At 45.3% G+C, this 26781-nt stretch overlaps 1 protein-coding gene across 6 annotated transcripts in view; it reads left to right on the forward strand.

The window, feature by feature from the left end:
• Positions 1-26424, forward strand: part of NUP50 (nucleoporin 50) — a 65025-nt gene extending 38601 nt beyond the window's left edge. For 5 of the 6 annotated variants that reach the window (XM_068278196.1, XM_068278202.1, XM_068278198.1 and 2 more), the window contains 7 exons: positions 348-426; positions 2783-2866; positions 4387-4552; positions 11036-11674; positions 18188-18266; positions 22345-22463; positions 23206-26424. In XM_068278196.1, coding sequence (XP_068134297.1) covers positions 358-426; positions 2783-2866; positions 4387-4552; positions 11036-11674; positions 18188-18266; positions 22345-22463; positions 23206-23408 — 1359 coding nt within the window. In that variant the 5' untranslated portion in view covers positions 348-357 and the 3' untranslated portion in view covers positions 23409-26424. Of the gene's footprint in view, positions 1-59; positions 187-347; positions 427-2782; positions 2867-4386; positions 4553-11035; positions 11675-18187; positions 18267-22344; positions 22464-23205 lie in introns of those variants that run through there. The other variant, XM_068278200.1, reaches the window with a different exon arrangement.
• Positions 26425-26781: the final 357 nt, after the last annotated feature.

Genomic DNA, 26781 nt, shown 5'->3' on the forward strand with positions numbered 1-26781 from the left:
TTCGCGGCTGTCATCTTGGCTTTGTTATAACTTCGGTTCACCCCTGTGTTCTCTGTTAGATAAGTGCATCACTGAATGAAGCAGGAAGAGGAAGTGACACGCATGGCCATTGCAAGAGGCTCCTCCAGAGGGGTCATAGCACGACTTTGTTGGAAGTTGTCTGGCTTAAAGGCATGCCCATGAGAGGTGCTCGGAATCCCTTTAACATCACTTCACGTTTGCATTACGACTTATAAAATTGTAGCCCACTATTTCCATGCTTCAAGCCATTGTCATTTTTTCCCACTTTTGCTAAGTTAATTTATTTCTATTCAGTTCCTGATTTGACACATTTTGTTTTCATTTAGTGGAAGGAATATGGCGAAGCGAGTAGCTGACCGAGAGCTGACTGACCGAAACTGGGATCAGGAGGACGAGTTGGAGGATGTAAGTCATGCTTTCCATGAGAAAATGTATGCGTGCTCAAACACCAAGTTTAACCCTAGCAAGTCTGGTTTTGCAAATCTGGCCTAATTGGCTATTCATGAGGCAATGCTCATGCAAATATGCATTTGCTTTCGCATGCCAAACTATGTAGGGTCAAAAAACCAATACCGCAAAGCGGTCGCCCTGCGGGCATTACGGTAGTTCATGCTACATTAGCACTATCCAGGAGCGCCACGGGGAGGCTTCCCAATGTCCCCTTTTTATACAACCGGGGGGACCGCGGGGTCCCAGGCTCTCTCACTGCCTGGGAACCACAGCGGATGTAAGTCACTCCAGGCCAGTCTTTCTGTTGTCTTCATTAGTGCCTTTCTGTCTGGTAGGAGAGGCTGTGAGGGTGGGTTTAGTGAAGTTCTCTCAGATCGGAAAAGCAATCCAAGAAAACTGCACTAGACTTTCAAAAATGTTTCTATTTGGCAGCAATAATTGTCAGCCTTCTCCTGGGTATACATTGGAGTTTGGGGGTTGCTGAAAAGTGGATAGAATCATTCTGGAGTATATTTTCTGCAGTATAGGTGCTTGCTAGCTTTGGAAGCCCTCTGGATTTTCAAGCTGGGTACCAGGGCCCCACTGGGTTTGAACTCACGATGGGATTTGGCCCTTGTTACCCATTAAAGGGTTACTCTGCCCTCCTTTGTCTATATTTCTCATTTCTTTCCTCCTCTTTATATTTACTGCTCTCTCTGTTATATGCTAGGGAAAATATGGCGATAATTGTGTATATATATTGTCCCTTATGAGGTGTGCCTTTTTCTTTTAGGTTTTAACCACTTCACAATGGAGGGGTTTAACCCCTTTAGCATCCGAGCAATTTTCTCCTTTCAGCGCTCCTTACATTCATTCGCCTATAACTTTATCATTCCTTATCACAATAAAATGAACTGTCTTGTTTGTTTCACCACCAATTAGGCTTTCTTTAGGTGGGATACTATGCCAAGAATTATTTTATTCTAAATGTGTTTTAATGGGAAAATAGGAAAACATTTTGGAAAAAACATTTTTTCAGTTTTCCGCCATTATAGTTTTTAAATAATGCATGCTACTATAATTAAAATCCATGTAACTTATATGCCCATTTGTCCCAGTTATTACACCGTTTAAATTATGTCCCTACCACAATGTTTGGCGCCAATATTTTATTTGCAAATAAAGGTGCATTTTTTTCAGTTTTGCGTCTATCCCTAATTACAAGCCCATAATTTATAAAGTAACAGTGTTATACCCTCTTGATATAAATATTTAAAGATTTCAGTCCCTAAGGTAACTAAGTTTTTTTTTTTTTTTTTTTTTTTTTTTTTTTAATTTAATATTACAAAACAAAAAAATATTGGTAACAATTGGGGAGTGTGGGAGTTAATGAGTTAAAATAGTGATAATAATGTAAGTGTATGTGAAAAATGTTTTTGGGTGTAGTATTACTTTTTGGCCACAATATGGCCACTTTTTTTTTTTTTTTTTTTTTTTTTTTTTTTTTTTTTTTTTTAGGCGTCCTGCAAGCGTCGGAAGGACGCTTGCAGGAAGGGAGGCTGGGAAACTGAGTTTTTCACAATGGTCGCGCTGCTTCTGATAGAAGCATGCCGATTATTGCGGGGGCAGAGATCAACGAACGGGAATCGATTTTCCCGTTCATTGATCTCCGAGCGGGCGGCGGCGTGCACGATCGCGGGAGTGCGAGCGGGAGCGTGGACGGCGGCGGGGGTGCGTGGATCTACACTCCGGGCGGGGAACTGAAGTCCAAAGGAGCGTAGATATACTGTACCCGGGCGGCGAAGTGGTTACACACTTATTGTCTGTTTTCAGACATGTACTGCTATGTTGTCTCTATTTTGATTTTAGATGACTGTACATGAATTGTATCTGAAGGATTTCTGTCTACTGTGGGCGGAGTGCAGAGGGATCCTCCTCACCGCACCCATCCTTTTGAGACACACACACACACACACACACACACACACACACACACACACACACACACACACACACACACACACACACACACACACACACACACACACACACACACACACACACACACACACACACACACACACACACACACACACACACACGCGTGTTGTACCTTTTAGCCATGAGTAAGGACCCTTTGGTCCGAAACATGTTGGCTTGGTGTTGCTGGATTCGTCCTTAAAAAGTCACGAGATTAAGTGGACAAGTGCGGACCATCTTTGTCTTTCTACATGTTTTCTGCAGTGCTGCATAAAAAACTTTTGTGTTTGCTGCGTTTCATGACCGGTAGACATTTTGCTTAATAGGTTTTCTCCCTGACTCGATTATCTAGGCTGGAACGTTCTCAGTGGCGAGCCATGACATTCTGAAGAACAGAGAAATAAAGAAGGCGAAGAGAAGAAACTTTGGAAGTGAGGTAAGTTCTCCCCGCTCTCTCCCTGTCTGCCAGCGATGAGAGGATTTGTCCCCCCTGACACAGGATTGGGTGTGGATCGGGCAGATCTGTGGCAGGGAGGGGTTTCATCAGGGAGGCTGTGTCTGCAGGAAGATGTTACAGTGTGAGTAACTGGGAAAGTGTTTTTACAGGCGGGCCTGTCTCTCTGTCACGAGGTTCATGTCCTATGACACTGTCTGCTGTGCCGAAATGGACAATATAACTGCAATGCAATTATATTTCATTGGCGCTCCCTCTGTGCATGTGGAGTGAAGCGATTTCTTACGGAATAACATGCATGGTTCAGTGCATTACTGGATGATGCACATGGTCATAGCTGTGGTATAAGCAGGCGTTAGTGGACTGTATGAGTCGCATACATTAGACTTGAGTACTTGGCCACCTGTAATCTGTAGGGGGGTTTCACTTTAAAGTGGGCCCAAATTAAAAATACAAGATTTCAGAAATAAAATCTATATTCTAAATTATAATAATAAATAGCCTTTTTTTCAGCTGCATGATGACAAATATAAAATATTTTACATTTATTGGAGCAACCCCTCCCTTTCTTTCATATTGCAGGGACAGAATCCGTCAAACTGGTGGAGGAGATAAAAAAAAAAACAGAACACAGGCTGCTAATGATGATGTCACAGGGGAGTGTGCTGAGAATGATGATCTCAGCTTGTGTGAGATTTCACTTAGATGACGCCCCTGTGAGGGAGGGTAGCTGATGACAAACACACCCATGAGCTAAAACCTCCTACTAAGCTCAGAAGTAATGGCTGCCACCTGTATAACCCTAGTTATGAAAAGAGAAGGGTGAAAAGCATGCACTGAAATTCTCATAGGCTTGAAGGAGTGTTTAACTAAACACTAAATATTTTGAATTAAAAATGTTTGGTTTGGGTCCGCTTTAAGTCTTTTTGCACTTGTTTTGCATTTATAAAGGGTGCCGCCGGTAAGACACAGCCAGTCATGCCAAGCTGTCTTAATTCTGCAGGAACGTAGAGTCTCTGGCTAAATACTTACCTGATCTGATGTAACTGGGACATGGATGATGCTCTGCCTTCCTCCTTGAGAACACAGTTGTGGCTATGTTGCCAAAGCTGTTTGTAATCTTATGCCTGCATTGATGTGGCCTGCCTCCAGCTCAGCGGCCACCAATTAGGTTGCAGCTGCCGAGCTGGGGGAGGTGGGCCCAGCGGAGCGATCACCTGCCTGAATGAATTATGACAGATCAGGTAAGTATTAAACCCTGAGATGCCCTAATCCTATATCATTGATAGGTTAGTATGACAGGCTTGGTCTTTTTTTTATTAATTAATAGATGCATTAAAAAAAATCAGACGTGAGCCAGATATTTAACTTATGAATTAACCCTGATTGTCTTTTTTGACATGCCACCTGGTATGGCCCGCACTGGAGATGTGACTAGATAATGGACTGGGAGGGTCAGGACATGTCTGCATGAACTGATTTGCATGTGCTTTACCTCCTAGGGTGAAAAGGGAGGAGCTTTTAAAGGCTTCCAAGGTTTGGTATCATCTGGAACGTCATTTACCGGATTTGGGGCGGCAAAATCGCTGCAAAGTCTGACCAATGGAAATGGCAGCAACTCCCTGCTGAGCAGCCCAAAGCCCGCAGCAGAGAGCAAACTTATGTTCGGTGAGTTTCTTGCAAAGAAGGAGAAAGTACAGAAGCTGCGTAACACCTAAGCCAATGAACTCCTGCTGACCCTGTCTGGCAGTTGGGTGTATTCAGGTGTTCCACATTAGCTAAGCTGAGTTACATTACTAATTGTGTGTCCTGGAAGATGTTTACTCCTCTGGCAGTACAAGAAGGGGGGGTAGAATGACTTGAAGGACAACTGAAATGAGAAGGGTATGGAGGCTGCTTATTTATTTCCTTTTAAAGCGGTATTGTCACCATATAAATCAAATTTAAACAGCAACTGGAGTGTATTAAGTGATAAAGATGCTAATCCTGCATTCAAAACTTTTTTTCTTCTGCTGTTATGATTTGGAGTTATCACATACTTTAGGAGCACTGGCCTTTTTAGTAGTCAGTGCCAGTTGAATGCTGGGGGTTATTTTTATCTATAATATATTCCTCCTCTTCCATTTCTTTCCCTGCCTAGCTGCCTATCTGAAACATGAGCCTTTGCTCGATTGTGTTTTACAAGTAAGGCTGAGGTGACTTAGCGATTGGAGGAGAAAAAAAAACAAAAACCAGTGCAGTTCCTAGTATACACCTCAGTGGGATTGTCTGAAGACTCTGGGAGGAGCGCAGCTAATGAATACACAATGAGCAAGAGAAGGAAGGGGGGGACAAGAGTCAGGGAGGATATGCCTGGCAGCCCTGCTGGTCTATCTGGCTGCAGTAGTGTCTGAGTCACACTAGAAACAAGCTTGCAGCTAATGGCTGGTTAACACGGGCGTCTGCTGAGCTTTTGCTTGGCATTGCGTTCAAACGCCAGCGTTTAAAAGCTAGCTTTTGAAGGCTTTTGAAAAGCGTTCAAGGCTAGCAGTTCTGGTCTCTGCTATTGTTTCCTCGCGTTTACTGCCTCTGAAAGCAGCATGTTGCTTTTGAGACTAGACGCAACGCTGGGATCTACTGCCAGGCTTTCATGAAAGCCTGCAAAAGCCAGCTCTAAACGCTCCCATTCACTTGCATGGGATGGCAGTAGATCCTAAAAAACGCTGCGTCTGAAACGCTGCGTTAAACGCCACAAAAACGCCCGTCTGAACCAGCCCTTATATTGTCAGATTAGACAATGTCAGACTCGCCTGATCTGCTGCATGCTTGTTCAGGGTATATGGCTAAAAGCATTAGATGATAGAGGATCAGCAGGACAGCCAGGCAACTGGTATTGCTTAAAAGGAAATAAATATGGAAGCCCCCATATCCCTCTCGCCTCAGTTGTCCTTTAATTCAGTTACGTCTAGCTAACTGAAGCATATTACAGGTAAAACTCAAAAAAATTAGAAAACGTCCATTTATTTTCAATCAACTTAAAAGGTGAAACTAATATATATGAAATACACATTACATGCAAAGCGAGAGATTTCTGTTGGAAATGTTACACAATACAGTTACATTTTGCAGTCCCGCTATGTGTCCCGAGAGTGAAACACAAGGTCCTGCTAAATCAGACAATGGCCTCAATTCACTAAGATCATGCTGGAGATAATAAGGCAAGAGAAAACTTACCTTCACATAAGAGTTATCTTATCTCTTCATTCCTTAATGTACCTCCTCTGTAGTTAATGTACCTCCTCTGTAGTTAATGTACCTCCTCTGTAGTTAATGTATATTCCTGCGTATAAAGCAGCGTACACACGCCGGACTTTAGGCAACGACGGGTCCGTCGTTGCCTCCCGCTGGGTGGGCGTGCCAGCGACAGTCCGGCGTGTGTACGCTCTGTCGTCAGACTGATACGGCTGTTTCTGAGCGATCCGCCCGGCAGTATATGATTTTTAATTTGGTGTGCGTTGGAAGAGGGCTAGTCTTATATGGCGAGTATATCCCAAACTCTATACTTTATCTGGAGAAGTTGGGGAGTCGTCTTATATGCCCAGCCGTCTTGTACGCCGGAATATACGGTAATTTACCTCCTCTGTAGTTATTTTCACATGCAGTTAATAAACAGCCTGTCTTTAACTCTGGAGTTATTTTAAGGATTGAAGAGTTAACTTAAAGACAGAAGAGTTAACTTTAGGTTTGCCTGAGGTAAAATGTTTCCTGAATACCACATGCCTTATCACCATGGTAATACTCTAGAAGAGTTATTAAAGACAGGAGATAAGCTTAGTGAATTGAGGCCATAATCTTTTTGCTTTCAGCTTCATTGCAACAATCACCATCACTTTTGTGTTATATCTGTTTTGTTTTTATGATTTCATTATAATCCATATTGGCATTTTAAAGGACACTTTAAAGTGAGAGGAATGTGAAGGTTTCATTTTAAACCATACACGTTTGCCTGGCTGTCCTGATCTTTTTATTTTTAGCCATTGTCCCTGAACAAGCATGCAGATCAGGTGCTCTGACTAAAGTATGACAAACCGATCAGCTGGACTGCCAGGCAACTGGTATTGCTTAACCACCCTGGCGTTCTGATTAAATCGCCAGGGTGGCTGCGGGAGGGTTTTTTTTAAATAAAAAAAAAACTATTTCATGCAGCCAACTGAAAGTTGGCTGCATGAAAGCCCACTAGAGGGCGCTCCGGAGGCGATCTTCCGATCGCCTCCGGCGCCCATAATAAACAAGGAAGGCCGCAATGAGCGGCCTTCCTTGTTTTGCTTATATCGTCGCCATAGCGACGAGCGGAGTGACGTCATCGACGTCAGCCGACGTCCTGACGTCAGCCGCCTCCGATCCAGCCCTTAGCGCTGGCCGGAACTTTTTGTTCCGGCTGCGCAGGGCTCAGGCGGCTAGGGGGGCCCTCTTTCGCCGCTGCTCGCGGCGAATCGCCGCAGAGCGGCGGCGATCAGGCAGCACACGCGGCTGGCAAAGTGCCGGCTGCGTGTGCTGCTTTTTATTTGATAAAAATCGGCCCAGCAGGGCCTGAGCGGCGACCTCCGGCGGTGTTGGACGAGCTGAGCTCGTCCAGACCGCTCAGGTGGTTAAAGAGAAATAAATATGGCAACATCCATATATAAAAGCGGAATGAAACCCAGCATTACTTCTTTGCTTTAATAGATTATTTACATTTTACAGCATATTATATACAACCAGCATTTTTTTTTTTTTTTTTTTTTTACTAGAACAGCATTCCAAGGGTTAAACACAGGCCTTAGAAGCTCCCCTGCAGGGAAAGCTGGTCAAATCTGAACTACAGATAATGTTATCTTGTGTTTTAAAGCAGTATAAAACACTGAAATAAATAAAATAAAAAATTCCTACTTTTTATATGCCATATGATTATCATATTTGCATTTGTGCAGAAGTATTATTAACCACCCTGGCGTTCTATTTCCCCAGGATTTCCGTGCAAAAAGTGGTTCAATTAATTTCCCATAATTTTCAACCAATTTTTTTTTTTTTTGCAATCTTTTTTTTTTTTTTTTTTTTTTTTTTTGTATTGAATTCAATACAGGTTATTGTATTGAATTAACTTTTAAAAAAAAAGTGTTTGCTGCGAGATTTTGATGATGCTGTGTGACACTGGTTCCATCAACGCCAATCGACGGGGGACATGTGATCTCCAAGGGAGAAGCAAAATCCGCCAAGGGACATGGAAGAAGGCATCGGGGAAGCTATCAGAGGTACGCGACGAGGGATCAGCATGCCAATGGTGAGTATAAGACCCAGATGTATAGCCAGGTATAGTTAGCCAGATGTATAGCCAGGTATAGTTAGCCAGATGTATAGCCAGGTATAGTTAGCCAGATGTGTAGTTAGCCAGATGTATAGCCAGGTATAGTTAGCCAGATGTATAGTTAGCCAGATGTGCAGCCAGGTGTAGTTAGCCAGATGTATTAGCCAGGAATAGTTTAGCCAGATGTTTTGCCAGGTATATAGGGAGCAAGATGTTTGCCAGGTGTATAGAAGACAGATGTGCAGCCAGGTGTAGGGAGTCATATGTATAGGGAGCCAGGTTTGCGGGTGCCTCTGCCCCCCCCCCCCCCCCATTGCCCCGATGCCCCCTGACTCTGGCCGGGTGTCCCTTCTGTGGGGGGGCTCCCCTTCTGTGCTGACTGGTAGTGGCCGGTGGGGATCCCCTCTGTGGGGGGGGGGATCCCTATACTGTGCGTGCAGGTGGCTGGGTGGCCCTTCTGTGTGTGTGTGGGGGATATCCTCTTCTATGGGGGCTAGTCATGGTCTGTCGGGGACACCCCCTTCTGTTGTGGGGGGGAGGTGGGTGTCCCCATCTATGAGGGCTGTGGGTGGCCTCTCCCTCCTCTTCCCCCCCCCCCCCCCCCCCATCCCTTCCGATCCCCCGTGCCCCCCCCCCCAATCCCGTGTCTCCCCCGTCAGAAGCCCTGATCTACTCACCTGAGGGCTTGCTCCTGCGGCGGAAGCGGCGCACTTCCTCCTCCATCGCGAAGTCTCGTGTTCTCTGTAATTACTGTACGGGGCTTGGTGACGTCACCAAGCCGCGTACTGTAATTACAGAGACCGGGACTTCGGCGATGGAGATGGAGGGTGTGCATCTCGGCCAGCGCAGAAGAAAGCCCTCAGGTGAGTAAAGCAGGGCTTCTGACTGACGGGGGAGACACGGGATGGGGGGAGACACGGGATGGGGGGGGACACAGGATCGGGGGTGAGGGGGGCACGGGGGACAGAGAGGGAGGAGGGAAAGGCCACCCACAGCTCTCATAGAAGGGGACACCCACCTCCCCCCCCCCCCCCCCCCCCCACAGAAGGGGGTGTCCCCGACCGGCCAAGACCAGCCCCATAGGGGGATACCCGCCCCCCCACACACACACACTACAGGGTCACCCGCACGCACATTACGGGGATGCCCCCTCCCCTCAGAGAGGATCCCCGCCGGTACCGGCCACTACCAGCCAGCACAGAAGGGGACACCCTCCCCCCGCACAGAGGGGATCCCCGCACCAGCCACCCGCAGCACAGAAGGGGAATCCCGCATGCTGCTGAGCACATTCTCTGCTCCGATGGCTGCACAGGGATTCCCCAGGGTGGCTGGATGCTAGTTCTGCACGCTGTGGGTAGCACAGATCGCTACCCACAGCGTGCTGACAGGCATCCAGCCATCCTGGGGAATCCCTCTGATGAGGGAAAAGTGCAGCCGGCGGGGCAGAGAAACAATAAATCTCCCTGGCAGTATTGACGAGCTCAGCTCGTCAATACCGCTTTCAGCAAGTTTTTCCTGGACGAGCTGAGCTCGTCAATACCACCAGGGTGGTTAATTTACAAATGACCAGTTCCCAAAGTACAGTTTTTTGTTTTGTTTTGTTTTTTTTGCTTTGCGTGCTGACTTTGCATTTTATTTATAACTGGTTTTATTCATGTTGTATTGAAGGCAGAAATGCTTTGTGTCTCTCTGTGACCAGGAGCTGGTGCAGTCAGTGTCTCTCTGTGACCAGGAGCTGGTGCAGTCAGTGTCTCTCTGTGACCAAGAGCTGGTGCAGTCAGTGTCTCTCTGTGACCAGGAGCTGGTGCAGTCAGTGTCACATTCCACACTTGATACAATTAAGTAAACACAAGATAACATTTATCTTCACTTTGGATGTGTCTAGATTTCTCTGCACTGAACTTTCCTTTGTCCTGTGTGTAACCCTTTGAATGCTGTTCTAGTAAAAAAAAAAAAAAAGCTGGTTGTATATAATATTGGCGCTTTGAGTCCGCCAGGAGAAAAGCGCGATATAAATGTTATTTGTCTTGTCTTGTCTTATATGTTGTAAATTTTTTAGAGCAAAGAAGAAATGCTGGGTTTAATTCCACTTTAATTGTATCAAGTGAGGACTGTAAACAAATCCTTCTCTGACACTGCCGGGTCTCCTGACGACAGTGAGACTATCAGAAAGCATTTGTACTGATGACTAAACCAGTTATGAATAAAATGCAGAGTCAGCTTTCAGAGCAAAAAAGTGTATTTTGGGAACGTATAATTTCGGAATGAATAATACTTAAGCACAAATGCAAATATGATAACCGTATGGCATATAAAAAGTAGGAAAACATGTTTATTGAATATTATGTCAGGGTTTTATACCGCTTTAATCCATACAAAACTTTTACTGTCCTTGTAATAAATAAATATATACGCTGTCTGTCCTTTGTTTTGTTTCTGTCTGTATAGGTGCGTACACACGCACTACTAAATGCAACGACTGGTCCGCTGGACCCTCCCGCTGGGCGGTCTTTAGCCGACAGTATGCGCGTCTGTACGCGCTGTTGGCGGACTGATAAGGGTGTTTCTGAACGATCTGCTGAGCGGTTCGTTCAGAAACAGCCTTATCAGTCCGCCGACAGCGCGTAAACACGTGCATACTTTCGGCTAAAGACCGCCCAGCGGGAGGCTCCGGCGGACCCGTCGTTGCATTTAGTAGTACATGTGTACGCACCTTTAGGCAGCTGCCAAGTCAAATTCCTTGTAAGTGCAAACTAACATGGCCAAATTGATTCTGATACAGATCTGCCTTGTCTATAAGAGATACTAACTCAGTTCATATTCTTCAGGCTCTCTTATCACGAACGGGCCACCAGCAAAGTCCTCTGCATCTTCTCTGAAAACGGACGGAGCTGCCAGTACTGCAAAAACCAACGGCGAGACGCCGTCGCCTACCTCTGCCCCGAGCAAGCCTTGCAACACCGGCGAATACAGCAGACAGTTAACCTCCCTGAACTGCTCCGTACGGGACTGGATAGTCAAACATGTGAATGCCAATCCTCTGTGCGACCTGACGCCAATCTTTAGGGACTACGAGAAACATTTGGCGAGCATTGAGCAGAAGTACGGAGCTAGCAGCACAGATAGCGGCTCAGAGAGCGACAGCACTTTCAAATCCACCCCAACCATTCCCACCTTCGGCTCTTCAAAAACTGAGGGGAAGCTGACCTTCTCCTTCTCCAGCAAGCCGGAGACGTCGGAGTCTGCTGCACAGCCGACGGGGGAGAAGAAAACCGAACCAGCCTCCCTGTTTACCTTCGGCCAAAAGTCAGACACTGCAAATCTCACATTTAGCAAGGGGACAGCTGCTACCTTTTCTTTCAAATCTGGACCGTCAAATCTGTTTAATAAAGATGTCGCCCAGAGCAGCAGCGGAACGCCTTCCTTTTCCTTCCAGAAGGAGACGAGCACCAAGAGTGAAGATTCAGGTAAGGCTGGGACTTTACAAACAGCATTTTTAGTTTTTGCATTTTTAGTTTGTGCCTCTGTAAGCTTCGTAAAGTTGGTGTCTCGGCTGAGTCGTGGACTGCTGCACATGCACGGTCCTAGCCACGTGGACGGGAGCATTCTGTGCATGCGCAGTTTTAGAATGTAATTGCGCTTGTGCAGAACACTCCTAGCCTCGAGCGCAGTGGAGGAGGCATGCAGCCCAGGACAGTGCATGCACAGTGGCCTGCAATCCAGCTGGATTGTGGATGTCACAGTGGAAGAACGGAGGGGATATGGAGGAAGTATTGGGCTACGTTTCCACTAGCCCCCGAACCCAGCTGTGAAACGTGCGGCGTCAGCTCCTGGTCTAGGGGTACGCAGACGAATCCCAGAAGCTGTGCCATGCACGGCTATGGGATTCGCTGCTGCCCGCACAAAAAAGGGATGGCCGTGTCTGCTGAATTGCTAAGGCAAGCGATTCGCCCGGCGCGGCCATTATTTCCTATGGCAGAGTTTCCCTGTGCGATTTGCCTGCTGGGAAACTGCAAATTTGGCCCAGTTTCTAGTCTAGTGGAAATGGGCCCTTAAATCCTTTTGCTTTTTGTTTATTTTTAGGAATAGAAGTTATGAACCTGTCCCTTTGCAGTGTCTCATCAGTTCTCACCTTATGCTGCCAGTATCTTCCTATTGTTTTGTGAATTGTAGGAATAGTCAGTGAGCTGCAAATCTGCACTGCTTCTGAAACTGGACCAATCTGTTTTCACCATTGGATTCATTGGTCCATTTTTAAGCTGCGTAAACCTGCATAAAGTCCAGTTTCTTCGCATCTCATTGACCACTCCTACTGAATAGTTCTGATGACGGCCTCTTTCTGCAGCCTATGCTGCATTGCAGATTACTTGCCATAGGAAAGTTTTTGGCAGGTAAGCAGTTCTTAGCTGACTGCAGGAGGTACCCTACTTACAGAATAGGGCTGTGTAACCTGTAAGGCCTGAGCAGCAGAGATATGAGAATAGGGCTGTGTGACCTATAAGGCCCGAGCAGCAGAGAGCCGAGAATAGGGCTGTGTGACCTGTAAGGCCTGAGCAGCAGAGAGCTGAGAATAGGGCTGTGTGACCTATAAGGCCCGAGCAGCAGAGAGCCGAGAATAGGGCTGTGTGACCTGTAAGGCCTGAGCAGCAGAGAGCTGAGAATAGGGCTGTGTGACCTATAAGGCCCGAGCAGCAGAGAGCCGAGAATAGGGCTGTGTGACCTGTAAGGCCTGAGCAGCAGAGAGCTGAGAATAGGGCTGTGTAACCTGTAAGGCCTGAGCAGCAGAGAGCTGAGAATAGGGCTGTGTAACCTGTAAGGCCTGAGCAGCAGAGAGCTGAGAATAGGGCTGTGTAACCTGTAAGGCCTGGGCAGCAGAGAGCTGAGAATAGGGCTATGTAACCTGTAAGGCCTGAGCAGCAGAGAGCTGAGAATAGGGCTGTGTGACCTGTAAGGCCTGAGCAGCAGAGAGCTGAGAATAGGGCTGTGTGACCTGTAAGGCCTGAGCAGCAGAGAGCTGAGAATAGGGCTGTGTAACCTGTAAGGCCTGAGCAGCAGAGAGCTGAGAATAGGGCTGTGTAACCTGTAAGGCCTGAGCAGCAGAGAGCTGAGAATAGGGCTGTGTAACCTGTAAGGCCTGAGCAGCAGAGAGCTGAGAATAGGGCTGTGTAACCTGTAAGGCCTGAGCAGCAGAGAGCTGAGAATAGGGCTGTGTAACCTGTAAGGCCTGAGCAGCAGAGAGCTGAGAATAGGGCTGTGTAACCTGTAAGGCCTGGGCAGCAGAGAGCTGAGAATAGGGCTGTGTGACCTGTAAGGCCTGAGCAGCAGAGAGCTGAGAATAGGGCTGTGTGACCTGTAAGGCCTGAGCAGCAGAGAGCTGAGAATAGGGCTGTGTAACCTGTAAGGCCTTAGCAGCAGAGAGCTGAGAATAGGGCTGTGTAACCTGTAAGGCCTGAGCAGCAGAGATACGAGAATAGGGCTATGTGACCTATAAGGCCTGAGCAGCAGAGAGCTGAGAATAGGGCTGTGTAACCTGTAAGGCCTGAGCAGCAGAGAGCTGAGAATAGGGCTGTGTAACCTGTAAGGCCTGAGCAGCAGAGAGCTGAGAATAGGGCTGTGTAACCTGTAAGGCCTGAGCAGCAGAGAGCTGAGAATAGGGCTGTGTAACCTGTAAGGCCTGAGCAGCAGAGATACGAGAATAGGGCTATGTGACCTATAAGGCCTGAGCAGCAGAGAGCTGAGAATAGGGCTGTGTAACCTGTAAGGCCTGAGCAGCAGAGAGCAGAGTGTAGTAAGAGAGCCTGATAAATGTAAACTATAAAGGTCCTCCATTACAGTGAATAGGTTATATAAATATTATGCAAAATAATCAATTCTATCACTTTCACTACTGTTTCTCTTTCATGTACAGCTGGTCAGGGGAACGGTCTCCAGAATTCAGTGTTACTTCAGCTCTGCATGGTGTGGGGCTTGTAATAGGGATACCCTCATGCAGGGCTACTTACTAAACAGTCACTATTATAAAGGGATGCATTTCTGATTCAAGATGTGAAATTGTTAAAAAGAACCCAAGGTGTGAGACCTATGGAAGCTGCCATATTTACTTCCTTTTAAACAATACAAGTTGCCTGACAGTCCTGCTGACCTTTCTAGTCCGTAGGGTCTAAATCGCACACCTGAAACAAGTATGCAGCTAATCTTGTCAGATTTCTTAGAATTATGAAAAGCATTATTGCCGGTTTCTTTTTTTAGGGCTCGTTTCCACTATTGCGTTGCGAAATCGCTGCGTCAAAATGCGCATGCAGATGTGAATTTCGCATGCGCGTGCATGCGCATTTTCGTGCGAAATCGCATGAAAATTCGCATGGATGACGATGTATGCGAATTTAACCATGGCAATGCCGGTGTGGTTTTCCATTGATTTCATGCGAATTCGCATGAAAATTCGCATACCAAACCAGCATGCAAATTTCCTATTAAATACATTAGCGGCGATTCGCATGCATTCCACTCGCAGGCGAATTCTGCGGCTCTGTTGTGCGTTTTTTTCACCGCTGAAAAAAACGCACCTCAACAACGCTACAGTGGAAACAGGCCCATCCACTTGCATTACATGTGCGAATCCGCATGCGTTGGACGCATGCGGATTCGCGATAGTGGAAACGAGCCCTTAAAGATGCTGGTTGCTTAGCCATTGGGCTGTTCGTAACACCCTAATACAGTACCCTCCGTCATACTAGAGAGAGCGATCCTGACCACACCATGGCGGCAGATTTATCACAACCTGTGCAAGGTCGGTGCCGAAGGGGAGCAGTTGTCCAAATTGAGGATTCCGAATGGTCATCCTGTACCAGATATGCTTCACTTCTTCCACTGCTTCTGATAAATTTGCCCCGCTGTCACAAACATGTCAGCACTCCCATTCGAATGATTGATATCACTGCTCATAAACAGACCTCTCTTAAAGAGACTCTGAAGCGAGAATAAATCTCGCTTCAGAGCTCATAGTTAGCAGGGGCATGTGTGCCCCTGCTAAACCGCCGCTATCCCGCGGCTAAACGGGGGTTCCTTCACCCCCAAACCCACCCCTGCAAAATCAACGACCAACTTGGTCGTAAATTTTGCTCTTCCTGGAGGCAGGGCTAACGGCTGCAGCCCTGCCTCTCAGCGCGTCTATCAGACGCGCATCGCCGCCTCTCCCCCGCCCCTCTCGGTGAAGGAAGACTGAGAGGGGCGGGGGAGAGGCGGAGGTACGCGTCTGATAGGCGCGCGGGAGGCAGGGCTGCGGCGGTTAGCCCTGCCCCAATGCGGAAGCGCTCCCCCGCTGCACGGAGGGGATTTGGGGGGTCAGGGACCCTCGTTTAGCCGCGGGATAGCAGCGTTTTAGCAAGGGCACACTTGCCCCTGCTATCGGTCTGAAGCGAGAATTATTCTCGCTTCAGACACTCTTTAAAGTGGATCCGAGATGAACTTTTACTCATTGCATAATTGTGTTCCTATTGTTTATAGGGCATTCCTCAAGCCAAATACGTTTTTGTTTTGTTTTAATTTCCTATAAACTAAACAAGCCACACCCACAGCTTCTCCATAGTGCCTTGGCGCTTGCAAGGGATTGTGGGATTTCAGTCTGGGCAGGTGAAAAAGGTGTTACTAGCTATAGATTTCAGAGGCAGAGTTTTCACAATCTGAGAGCTGCAGTGCAGATACAGATCAGTTGCCTGTGTAATGGAGGAGATAAGAGTGGAGTTTTCACAGAATATGCAGATTAGCATGCCTAGATACAGATAAGCTTGCCTGTGTGTGTAATTGTGTAATAGTGACAAGCAGAAAACATGTCTGCTCCCATTGTATCACAGGAAAAAATATTAATATACTGTTGAAGCTGTTTGAAGATAGATTTGCTGTGTAAACTATCTAAACTCTAGATAAGATATATAGCCAAGTCACTTGTTATATTTAGTTTTTCATCTCGGATCCGCTTTAAAGTGGATCCAAGATGAAAAACTGACAAGTAACTTGTCTATATATCTTATCTAAAGTTTAGATAGTTTACACAGCAAATCTAGCTGCAAACAGCTTGAACAGTTTGAGGCCTGGAACCCACTGCAAAACGCAATCGCTAGCATTTCGTATGAGCAGTTTGTAAGCGATTCCTTGAGCGATTTTAAAAAGTGTATCAATTTGCCAGCGGTTGTGTAGCTATTAGCGTTTAAGGTCTGATTGGTCCTTTCTATTAATTTTGTTAGTGTACATTAACTTCAAAACGCTAGCAAAATCGCTCCGTGCAGGTTTTGATGAGCGATTACGCCAGCGATTACTTCACATTGAAGCGCAAACGCTAACAAAATGCTGCATGTCTTGAGGTTGCGATTTTGCGAATAGCAATCTCTTCTGTGGAATTTGCACCATCCATTTACATTGGCAGAGCGTTTAGGGAAATCCCTAGCGATTTTTCTCACGCTCCCTAAACGCTCAAAAAATCGCTCTAGTGGGTTCCAGCCCTCATGTTTCTTCCTGTGATACGACAGCAGCCATGTTTTGTATGTCACACTACACACAGGCAAGCTGCAACTGTATCTCCAGCCCTCAGCTCACTTCCCTCTCCTCCTCCCCTCTGCCTCTGAAATCTCTGGCTAGTAACCTCCTCCTCCTCCTGCCCAGACTAAGCTCCCATAAGCCCTTGCTACATGGAGCGCCAAGGCACTTTGAGCTGTGGGTGAGGCTTGTTTAGTTTATAGGGAATTAGAGTATTAAAACAAAAACAAAAAAAGTATTTGGCTTGAGGAAAACCCTATAAACTATATGAAAGGAACACAATTATGCGATGAGCAAAAGTTTTTATCTCGGATCCACTTTAAGACTTTTAGGGACCTCTATCAAGGCATAGTCAGAATATAGTAAGGGTAGCAGGGTAAGGGTAGTCACTTGTGTTCGATCAACCTTTTTAGATTTGATTGAAATCGAGTGTGAATTTTTGGCTGTGCGATTCATGAACCGATAGGCTGAAATCAAACTTGTGCCTTTTGCCCATGATGGAAATGCTTGTCGATTGCATTTCCCCCCCCCCCCCCCCTCAGGTTCTATGTGATTGTGTTCTCACCAAAAATTGTTTCCAGCTGGGTGGCATGATATAGTAGCCGGGTGGGGCAAGATGAGAGGTGTGTGTGTGTGTGTGTGTGGTGTGTGTGCGCAACTCTTCTTACAGAATAGGAGGAGGTGAGCCGATGACAGCCGGGTGCTCACCAAAACTAGCTGGGTGGAGCACCTGGCTAAAAGAGCCTGGGGAGAATCCTGTCATTCTACCCGACCTCATTGCAGCATTGGTCAAAACAGATATTCATCCACTAATTTTGGATGAAATCTACCTGATGTCGCTACGGCCAGGGGGCCATTGCATGCAACGCTTGCTAGCCCAAGCGCTTTTTGTAGCATTTTTGACAGTGTTTTGCACCACCACGTCAGCTGCAATTGTACAGCGCTTACTTTTTTGTGAATAGTTTTAACTACCTGCCAGGTCCCCCGGGGTCTGCTGGTTTCTGGCATGCAGGCCTGCCCTGTGCTGAAAAGGACATTGGCGCATTTTTCTCCAAATTGAGAACCGCCGATTTTTTTTTTTTTTTTTTTTTTTTTTTTTTTTTTTTTTTTTTTTTTTTTTTGTGCAAGAGGGCTTGTAGTGTAATATTGCCAATGCTCGGGTACAAAGTCAAATACTTACCCAACGCCTCTGGGTCCTAATAAGGCTTTCCGCGGCATCCTCCAATCGCTGAGCGCGGACCCTCCAAAGATTACTGACAAGGAATTGTACAGTGGCGTAGTTGATAGTACTCTTGCCTTGAAGCACTGGGGTCCCCAATTGAAATACTTTCATCGGGGCACTCCAGCATTATTAGGATCCAGAGACTTCCCTCTCCTTCAAATCCCCCCCCCCCCCCCCCCCCCATCTTATCTGTTTTTTTTATATACAGCTATTGTTTTTCTTGCAGGTGGAGGAGAGGAAGAGGAGGAACCACCCAAAGTAGTTATTCAAGAAGTCAAGGAAGACAATGCTTTCTACTCCAAAAAGTGAGTATTTACCATATTCAGTTAGTCAGTTCTTGTGTTGTGCACTTCGAGAAGCGACTCGTAATTGAGATTTAAATTGGACGGTGCTGCCCGGGGGAGGGGGTTACTTACCCAGGCTGCTGCCTTGGCTGATGTGCTCCACTCTCGTTCCACGTCACTCTCATGCTCTCTTCCTCTGAGATGGAGGAAGGATAAGAGTGCTGCAAAGTGCCTCAGCTAAGGCGGTGGCATGGGTAAGTTAACCCCCGTCGTGTGCAGCGATGTTGAATCTTGATTAGGAGTAGCTACGTACTCTTAGAGCACAACACTACTCGGTTCAGCAATAGCAATGGTCAATGACCTGCACATAAATCCAGTTTGCATGCAAATGTAATGCAAACTGTACACAGCTTGGAATTGGGTCAGCCTAACAAACTTCCTGCCGATCATTAGCACAGTTCCAAACGTGTAATTTGACAATATTAGCATCTCATTAACCATTCCAGTTCAAGAGCAGCGATGTGCAGTTTCCCTTGTTACCCCGAAATATGCTATTAGCTGTGATGTCGTCATTTTAATATCTGCTTATTATCTGATGATGATGATGATGATGATGATGATGATGATGATGATCCGGGGTGGCTTATCCCCTCCTGTGCATACTTGAAGTTGGAAAAGGGCTATGCGACCACTATTCCAGGGTTTAACCACTTCAGCCTACAGCGTGGAAAATCTCATGCATCTGAGCAACGTTCACCTCCCATTCATTCACCAATAACTTTATCGCTACTAATCAAAATTAATTGATCTATATGTTTTTTCCACCACCATTTAGGGCTGGTTCAGACGGACGTTTGGAGGCGTTGCGTTTGCTGGCGTCGCGTTCAGCAGCGTTCGTGTGCGTTTGGATGCGGTCGCGTTTTTCTTCCCCTAGGGGGACATTAGCCGTCGCGGTTAACCTCCCCTGGAAGCTACATGTAGCTTCCAGGGGCTCCTTGAACGCCAGGGAAAATCGGGACCCAAACGCCGCGTTTGTGTAAACACGCTTGAAAGCTTGGTACAAACGCTCCCATTCACTTGAATGGGAGCGTTTAACACCAAGCCCTGAACGCTGCCTGTAAACGCTCTGCAAGCGTCCGTCTGAACCAGCCCTTAGGCTTTCTTTGGGTAGTACATTTTTGCTAAGAATTATTTTTTTCTAAATCCATTTTAACAGGAAGATATAGAAATAAATCCTTTCTCAGTTTTTGGCCATTGTAGTTTAAAATTAATACATGCTACCGTAATTAAAACCTGTGTATTTTATTTGCGTATTTGTCCCGCTTATTACGCCTTTTAAATAATGTCCCTATCACAATTTATGGCACCAATATTTTATTTAGAAATAAAGGTGCATTTTTTTTCAATTTGCGTTCACTATTTCCAAGCCTATAATTTAAAAAAAGAGTAAGATGCTCTTAACATGTATATTTAAAAAGTTTAGACCCTTAGGTAACTATTTATGTAGTTGTTTTTTTTTTTCAATTTTTTTTTTTTTTTTTTTTTTTGATGTATGTGGGTGATTTTTGTTTGGGAGGTAAACAGCTATTTTTAGATGTAATGTAATTCTTTATTTAAAAAATGTATGTGGGTGCAGTTTACTATTTGGCCACAAGATGGCCTCAGTCAAAAAATTTCCTGGAGCGTAGGATCACGCTGCCAGGAACTATTAGGAGGCTGTAAAAAAAAAATTCCGGGCAGAAATACCGCACTCTCTGCTTAGAAAGCGTCGGTATTTCTCCGGGGGGCTTAGATCGGTGAATGGGAATTATATTCCCATTCACTGATCGGGGGGCTAGCGGCAGGCAGCGGGAGCGCGCACCACGCTGCAGGAGCAGCACAGTCTATCTGGACGGATATATCCGTCCAGATAGGGTCAAGTGATTTAACCACTTTACCCCCGCGCGTACGTATTTCTCCGCCCCTTTTTCCATCCTTTAAAAACCAGGGACGGAGAAACACGTACTTTCCGCGTTCCCGACGCTGTCCGCGCTCCCGCTCGTAAACACGCCGCCCGCCGCTAGTAAAACCGCCGCCGCCCGCTCGCCCGGAGATCAATGAACGGGAAAATCCATTCCCGTTCGTTGATCTAAGCCCCACAATGACCCGCTGCTCTCCTATGGGCAGCGCGATCATTGTGAGAAGAAACTCACGTGTCCAGCCTCCTTATTCTTCCTCCAAGCTTCCGGAAGGAGGCTTGGAGGTCGCAATAAAGCAAAAAGTTACTGTGGCCATCTTGTGGCCAAATAGTAAACTACACCCTACACATTTTTCACATACAAATAAATGACTTTTACACACAAAATTAACTCATTACCTCCCACACTCCCCATTTTTTTTTTTTTTGTAATTAAAAAAAAAATCAAAAATTTACAATTAAAAAAAATACATAATTAGTTACCTTAGGGACTGAACTTTTTAAATATTTAAGTCAAGAGGGTATAACACTGTTACTTTATAAACTATGGGCTTGTAATTAGGGATGGACGCAAAACTGAAAAAAATGCACCTTTATTTCCAAATGAAATATTGGCGCCAAACATTGTGATAGGGACATAATTTAAACGGTTTTATAACCGGGACAAAAGGGCACATAAATTTCATGGGTTTTAATTACAGTAGCATGCATTATTTAAAAACTATAATGGCCGAAAACTGAAAAATAATTTTTTTTTCCCCACATTTTTCCTATTTTCCCATTAAAACACATTTAGAAAAAAATAATTCTTGGCATAATGTCCCACCTAAAGAAAGCCTAATTGGTGGCGGAAAAAACAAGATATAGTTCATTTCATTGCGATAAGTAATGATAAAGTTATAGATGAATGAATGGAAGGAGCGCTGAAAGGTGAAAATTGCTCTGGTGGTCAGGGGGTAAAACCCCTCAGTGGTGAAGTGGTTAAATGGAAAACAAACTTTTTTTTTTTTTTTTTTTTTTTTTTTTTTTTTTTTTTTAGTACACCTGAAATGAAATTCATATGGCTGTCCTGCTGATCCTCTGCCTCTGATACTTATAACCATAGACCCTGAACAAGCATGCAGATCAGGTGATTCTGACATTGTCAGATGTGACAAGATTAGCTAAACTTGTCACATTGCAGTCTCGTTTCCGGTGTGATTCAGACACTGACTCCAAATAGATCAGCAGGACAGCCAGGCCCACCGGTATTACTTAAAAGGAAATAAATATGGCATCGCCTCTATCCCTCTCACTTCAGTTGTCCTTTAACTGCCCGAAGGGTTGTTTGCATCTGAGCAACTTTTACCTCCCATTCATTTTCCAATAACCTTACACTACTCATCGCAATGAATTGGTCTATATCTTTTTTTTTCCCGCCACTAATTAAGCTTTCTTTGGGTGATACATTTTGCTAAGAATTCGTTTTTGGTCATTATAGTTTAAAATGCATACATGCTACCGTAATTAAAACCCATGTATTTTATTTGCCCATTTGTCCCGCTTATTACACCATTTACATTATGTCCCTATCACAATGTATTGCGCCAATATTTTATTTGGAAATAAAGGTGCATATTTTTTTTTCAATTTGTGTCCATCACTATTTACAATCCCATAGTTTAAAAAATTATATTAGTATACTCCTTTGACATGCATATTTAAAAAGTTCAGACCCTTAGGTAACTGGGTGGTTTTTTTTTTTGTATAAAAATTGTATGGGTAATTTTTGGTGTGGTAGGTAAACGGCTAATTATAAATGTAAAAAAATGTATATTAAAAAAATGGATGCATAGTTTTACTGTTTGGCCACAAGATGGAGGGGAAACTTTTTTTTTTTTTTTTTTTAACCGCAGCGTCTGAGAAGCTGTCTGCTTTTCTGCGTGGGGCTTCGATCAATGAAAGGATCTATAATCCCTTTCATTGATCGTTGGGCTAACGGCCGGGGACGGGAGCGCGCTCAGCCCAACTGGACGAGAATGTTTGTCCAGTTGGGCTTAAGTGGTTAATATCTGCAGCATTGCTTGTAGTCTGTGTAGCATTGGGCTGCAGGCAGTCTGATACTGGGATATGTTCCTGAAATGTTGTTTCCCTCTCTTCCAGGTGCAAACTCTTCTATAAGAAAGACAATGAATTTAAAGAGAAAGGAGTTGGAACTCTTCATTTAAAACCGGTTGGAGATCAGAAGACTCAGCTGTTGGTGCGCGCGGATACAAACCTTGGTAAGTAATTTTGAGTCACCTTTATGGCGATAAAAATGCCAGTCTGTGCATTCCCCTGGCTGTGCCAAATGTAATCGCATTGAGTCTACAGCAGGGGTGCCCCCACCTTTTAGGCTCGCGAGCTACTTTTCAAACTGCAGAGTCCACGTGATCTACCTGAACCCACAATGTTATCACTTGCCTGGCAGCCTGGAGGGGAGGAGACATTGCGGACGCAGGCAGCCTGGAGGGGAGGAGATGCTGTCTCCTCATTTGCTCCTCTCCCCTCTTCACTGATGCTGCCAAGGCAACAAAATCTGACAGCTGCACGGCTTCAGATTGACAGGACGGTCACGATCGACCTATTGGGCACCCAGGGGCTACAGTTTACCTGCGAATTTCACATTTTAATTCTAAAAATCAGGGCTGTGGCGTCGGAGTCGCAGCAATTTTGGGTACCTGCTAAAAACAGGGATAGCTTATTTGTGAGGCAGGTCCTTATGTTCACTCCTCGCACCTTCTTATTCGCTGTCCGTGTGAAGACCGTATTCTAGCGTATGAATGCCACTTGTGGGCTCTACAGAAATGGTTGACTACCACTGTGTGGAGCAAACTCTGGTCGTCTTTTTAAATTTGCTGTGTAAAACGAGGATATTTTTGGGCAGAAATAAGCTGACACAGCAGATGTATTGTGTGTAGGAATGTTGTCTTGCCGTAAGTAGATTGATTGTAGCCTTGCACTGACATTTCTCCACTCTTCCAGGCAATATCTTATTGAACATTTTGGTGCAGCCATCCATGCCGTGTTCAAGAACCGGCAAAAACAACGTGATGATTGTGTGCGTCCCCAACCCCGCCATCGATGAGAAGAACCCCACCGTCCCCCTCACCATGCTGATCCGAGTGAAGACCACAGAGGACGCTGACGAGCTACACAAACTCATCGTAGAGAAAAAGGACGCGTGACGGGCCCGCCCAGCCAGGGGCCACACCCCAATCCCCCCACCAATCTGCTGCTCAATAATGAACTCAAAGGTCACCATTTGTGATTTCTGTTGACCCCCACCCCATACATCTGAAGAGTGTTTTCATAAGATTTTAAGTAAGGAGTAATATGGAAATAATAAAAGCTTTAAGGAATGCCTGGCGTGTAGCGTGAAGAACAGCGGATACAGATACCCGTCACAAAGCCTTAGCCGCTCCTCACAAGAGCCTTCAGTGTTTACAGTACAAGGATCCAGGCCTTAAAGTGCATTCTTTTCATTTTCAGTGCAATGTTTATACAATTTGTTTACCCCCCCCCCCCCCCCCCCATCACAACGGTCTGCAGTCTTCCCCATTCATGTCTGCACAACCGTCACACCGTGAGCACAAATGTTAAATGGATACCTATAGCTTTGTCTAAGGGAGCCAGCTATCCAATGGGGATCAGTATGCTAATTCTGGCCTTTCAATGCAGGTAAGCCACTCCCCTATGAAGAGTGTGTATTGGTTAGAGAAGCTGCCCATTACATTGAGGGCTGGGCTAGTGAGAGTTTACCCTTGGCGATGGGACGCTCCAGGGTTTTTTAGCGCTTGCTTTTAATACTGGAGAACGGCACATGGGACTACTATCACAATTACTGTGAATTTCTGCTAATTCCTCCATATACTCTGCGTTACATTTTGATGTCGGCGGCTGCTTGTCCATCAGGGACAGAGATCCCGCTCGTTTTCGTTCTGCTCATAGGTGAGGAACAGACCCCAAAAGTGACACTTCCCAGTGGAAAGTTATAACAGCGGTCCTATAAAGCCCGATGGGACTACTGACACAACACTTCATATACCATTTGATAGCTTAAAGTGGGACCTGAACTCTTGCACAGGACAGAAGGAAAAGAGAAATGCACCCTGTATGTATTCAGAGTTTAGCCTGTCTAATTCCCCCTCATTTATGCCTAAGCTGATCCCTCAGCTGACTGCCATGGCAGAGAGCTAATTTGTAAACACAGGATGTTAATATTTCTGCTTCTGTGAAAGCAGGAAGTAGACACTGCATATTTATTGCAGGATTTGTATCAGCTGTAACAGAAATGTTTTTCTTCAAAAGTGGTTATGCTGTTGCTTATCTTTTTTAGATGGTGAGGAAGTTCTGAGTTCACGTAGGCTTCAATAAATGAAGTTTCCAAATTTTTCACCCTCGTTTTTTCTCATCCCAACCAGCAGCTAAAAATCCTGATAAATGGGTGGTACCTTGACGTGAAGCATCCTAACTGCTACGTTGAGAGCGATACTGAGGCTGCCATCTCTCCTGGCTGGCTGTCCTACTGATCCTCTGCCGTCTCTTGCCAAGAACAAGAATACAGATCAGGCGCTCTCAGTAAAGTCTGTCCGCATGCTTGCATCAGGTGTGATTCAGACCTTGCTGAAGTCAGGAAGAGCCACAGGGTAGCCAAGTAACTGATATTGCTTAACAGGAAACACACTTGGCAGCCACCGCATCCCTTTAAAGATGGGGTCACTGTAACAAATTATGTGTGGGAGGGGCTGCTGCTTAACTCCGACTGCAAGGGGGGTGGGGCATAGACAGTTATGCGAGATTGTAATCTGGAAGTGATGGAGGTCTGTGGTACAGGAAGTGGATGGTGAAGGGACTCCCAATAAGGTGATGTAAATAGTTATTTCATGCCAAGGAACTTCTGCACTGATAAATATGAATCTGCCGCAGAGTGCCTACACAGGGCTGAGAGGACGTCTGCACCTGGAGATCGCCTCTATCGTGTTTGCATGTGCTTTTAGTCTTATGTCTGATTAATGTATTTTTTAAAAATGCTGCCGATGTCTCTGATTTCTCTGTAGTATTTCCCTGTAATTGTGCATGAGTGAGAGGAAACTGGGTGCTGCATCCTGGCTGGTCTCCCTGGAAGCATGAACCGTATTGGAAGGTTCCTGTGCATGGCAGAGCTCTGAGTGAGAACATGCAGCACTGAGCCCTGACTGGTCTCCCTGAAACGCTATTATGGAAGGTTCCGGTGCATGGCAGATGAGTGACAAGCAGTGCCAAGTCCTGACTGGTTTCCCTGGAAACATGAACAGTATTGGAAGATTCCTGTGCATGGCAGAGCTTTGAGTGAGTATATCCTGTGCAGAGTCCTAACTGGCCTCCCTGGAAACAAAAGTAATATGGAGAGTTCCTGTGCATGGCAGATGTCTGAGTGAGAGGAAACTAGGTGCCAAGTCATGACTGGTCTCCCCGGAAACACAAGTAGTGTGGAAGGTTCCCGTGCATGACTGAGCTCTGTGAGAGGAAATGCAGTGCTGCTCTCTGACTGGTCTTGCCAGAAACACCAACAGTATGGATGGTTCCCATGCATGGCAGTGCTTTTTGAGTGAGAGAAAATGCAGTGCTGTGTCCTATTTCCCTGGAAACACAAACCGTATGGAAGGTTCCATTAATGTTCCACTGACAAAAAAAACCCTTCAATTCAAATAATTTTTTTTGTATACATTGCAAGAACTGACATGTGGTATTTTAGTTGTCTTACCTTGGTCTTTGGTACATGTAAAACACAGCCACTTTAGAGTGTTCCTTTTTAAAAAAAAAAAAAAGCAAAAATTGTCAGATTGGTGTATCCCAGCCTGCTGAAATCACTTAGGGTGTGTACACTTGGCCCTCATAGTACATGAAGTGGTAAAATTGGCCAACAGATTTTAAATACCATGGACTGAGATTGTGTAGTAGGTGAACACTCCTACTATATGGAAGTTATAACTGGCCAATCAAAATTAGATGTGTACACAGCCTTGGTCCAGGGTTTGCAGATAAGCATGGGCTTTGTGGCCTGTGTAGGTTTTTACTTCTGTAAAGGATGGATGTACTGTACACTGCTTTTGTCATGGATGCGTAGAGTGCAGTTTAATATCACTGTAAGTTATTGGTGGCTCATAGCTTACTTCAACTTCAATTGGACAGATAATTTTCAATAATAAATTACTAAAAATATTTGTGCCAGTTTCCAGTCTGTTTTATTAGATGTGAAATATCTTATATAAAGCTGCTTAAAGACTGAAGCAAAAACATTTTTTTTATATAATTTTTTTTAAATATAATTATTTGTATGTGTAGTACAGCTAATACACATTTGGAGTACAATAAGGTTGGAGCAGAGACACAAGTCTCATATTGTTTCCGGTACAGGAAGAGTTAAGAAACTCCAGTTATCTATGCAAAAGAGCCATTGAGCTCCATGACTATTAAATTTGCAGAGAGCTCTGTCTTCTGAAGCTTATTATCTCAACTGTCAGTCATTGTATTGTTTTTTTCTTCTGCAGAGAAGGGATAAATAGTTCACTGGCCTGC

This window comes from Hyperolius riggenbachi, chromosome 3, assembly GCF_040937935.1.
Source record: "Hyperolius riggenbachi isolate aHypRig1 chromosome 3, aHypRig1.pri, whole genome shotgun sequence".
Taxonomy (NCBI): Eukaryota; Metazoa; Chordata; class Amphibia; order Anura; family Hyperoliidae; genus Hyperolius; species Hyperolius riggenbachi.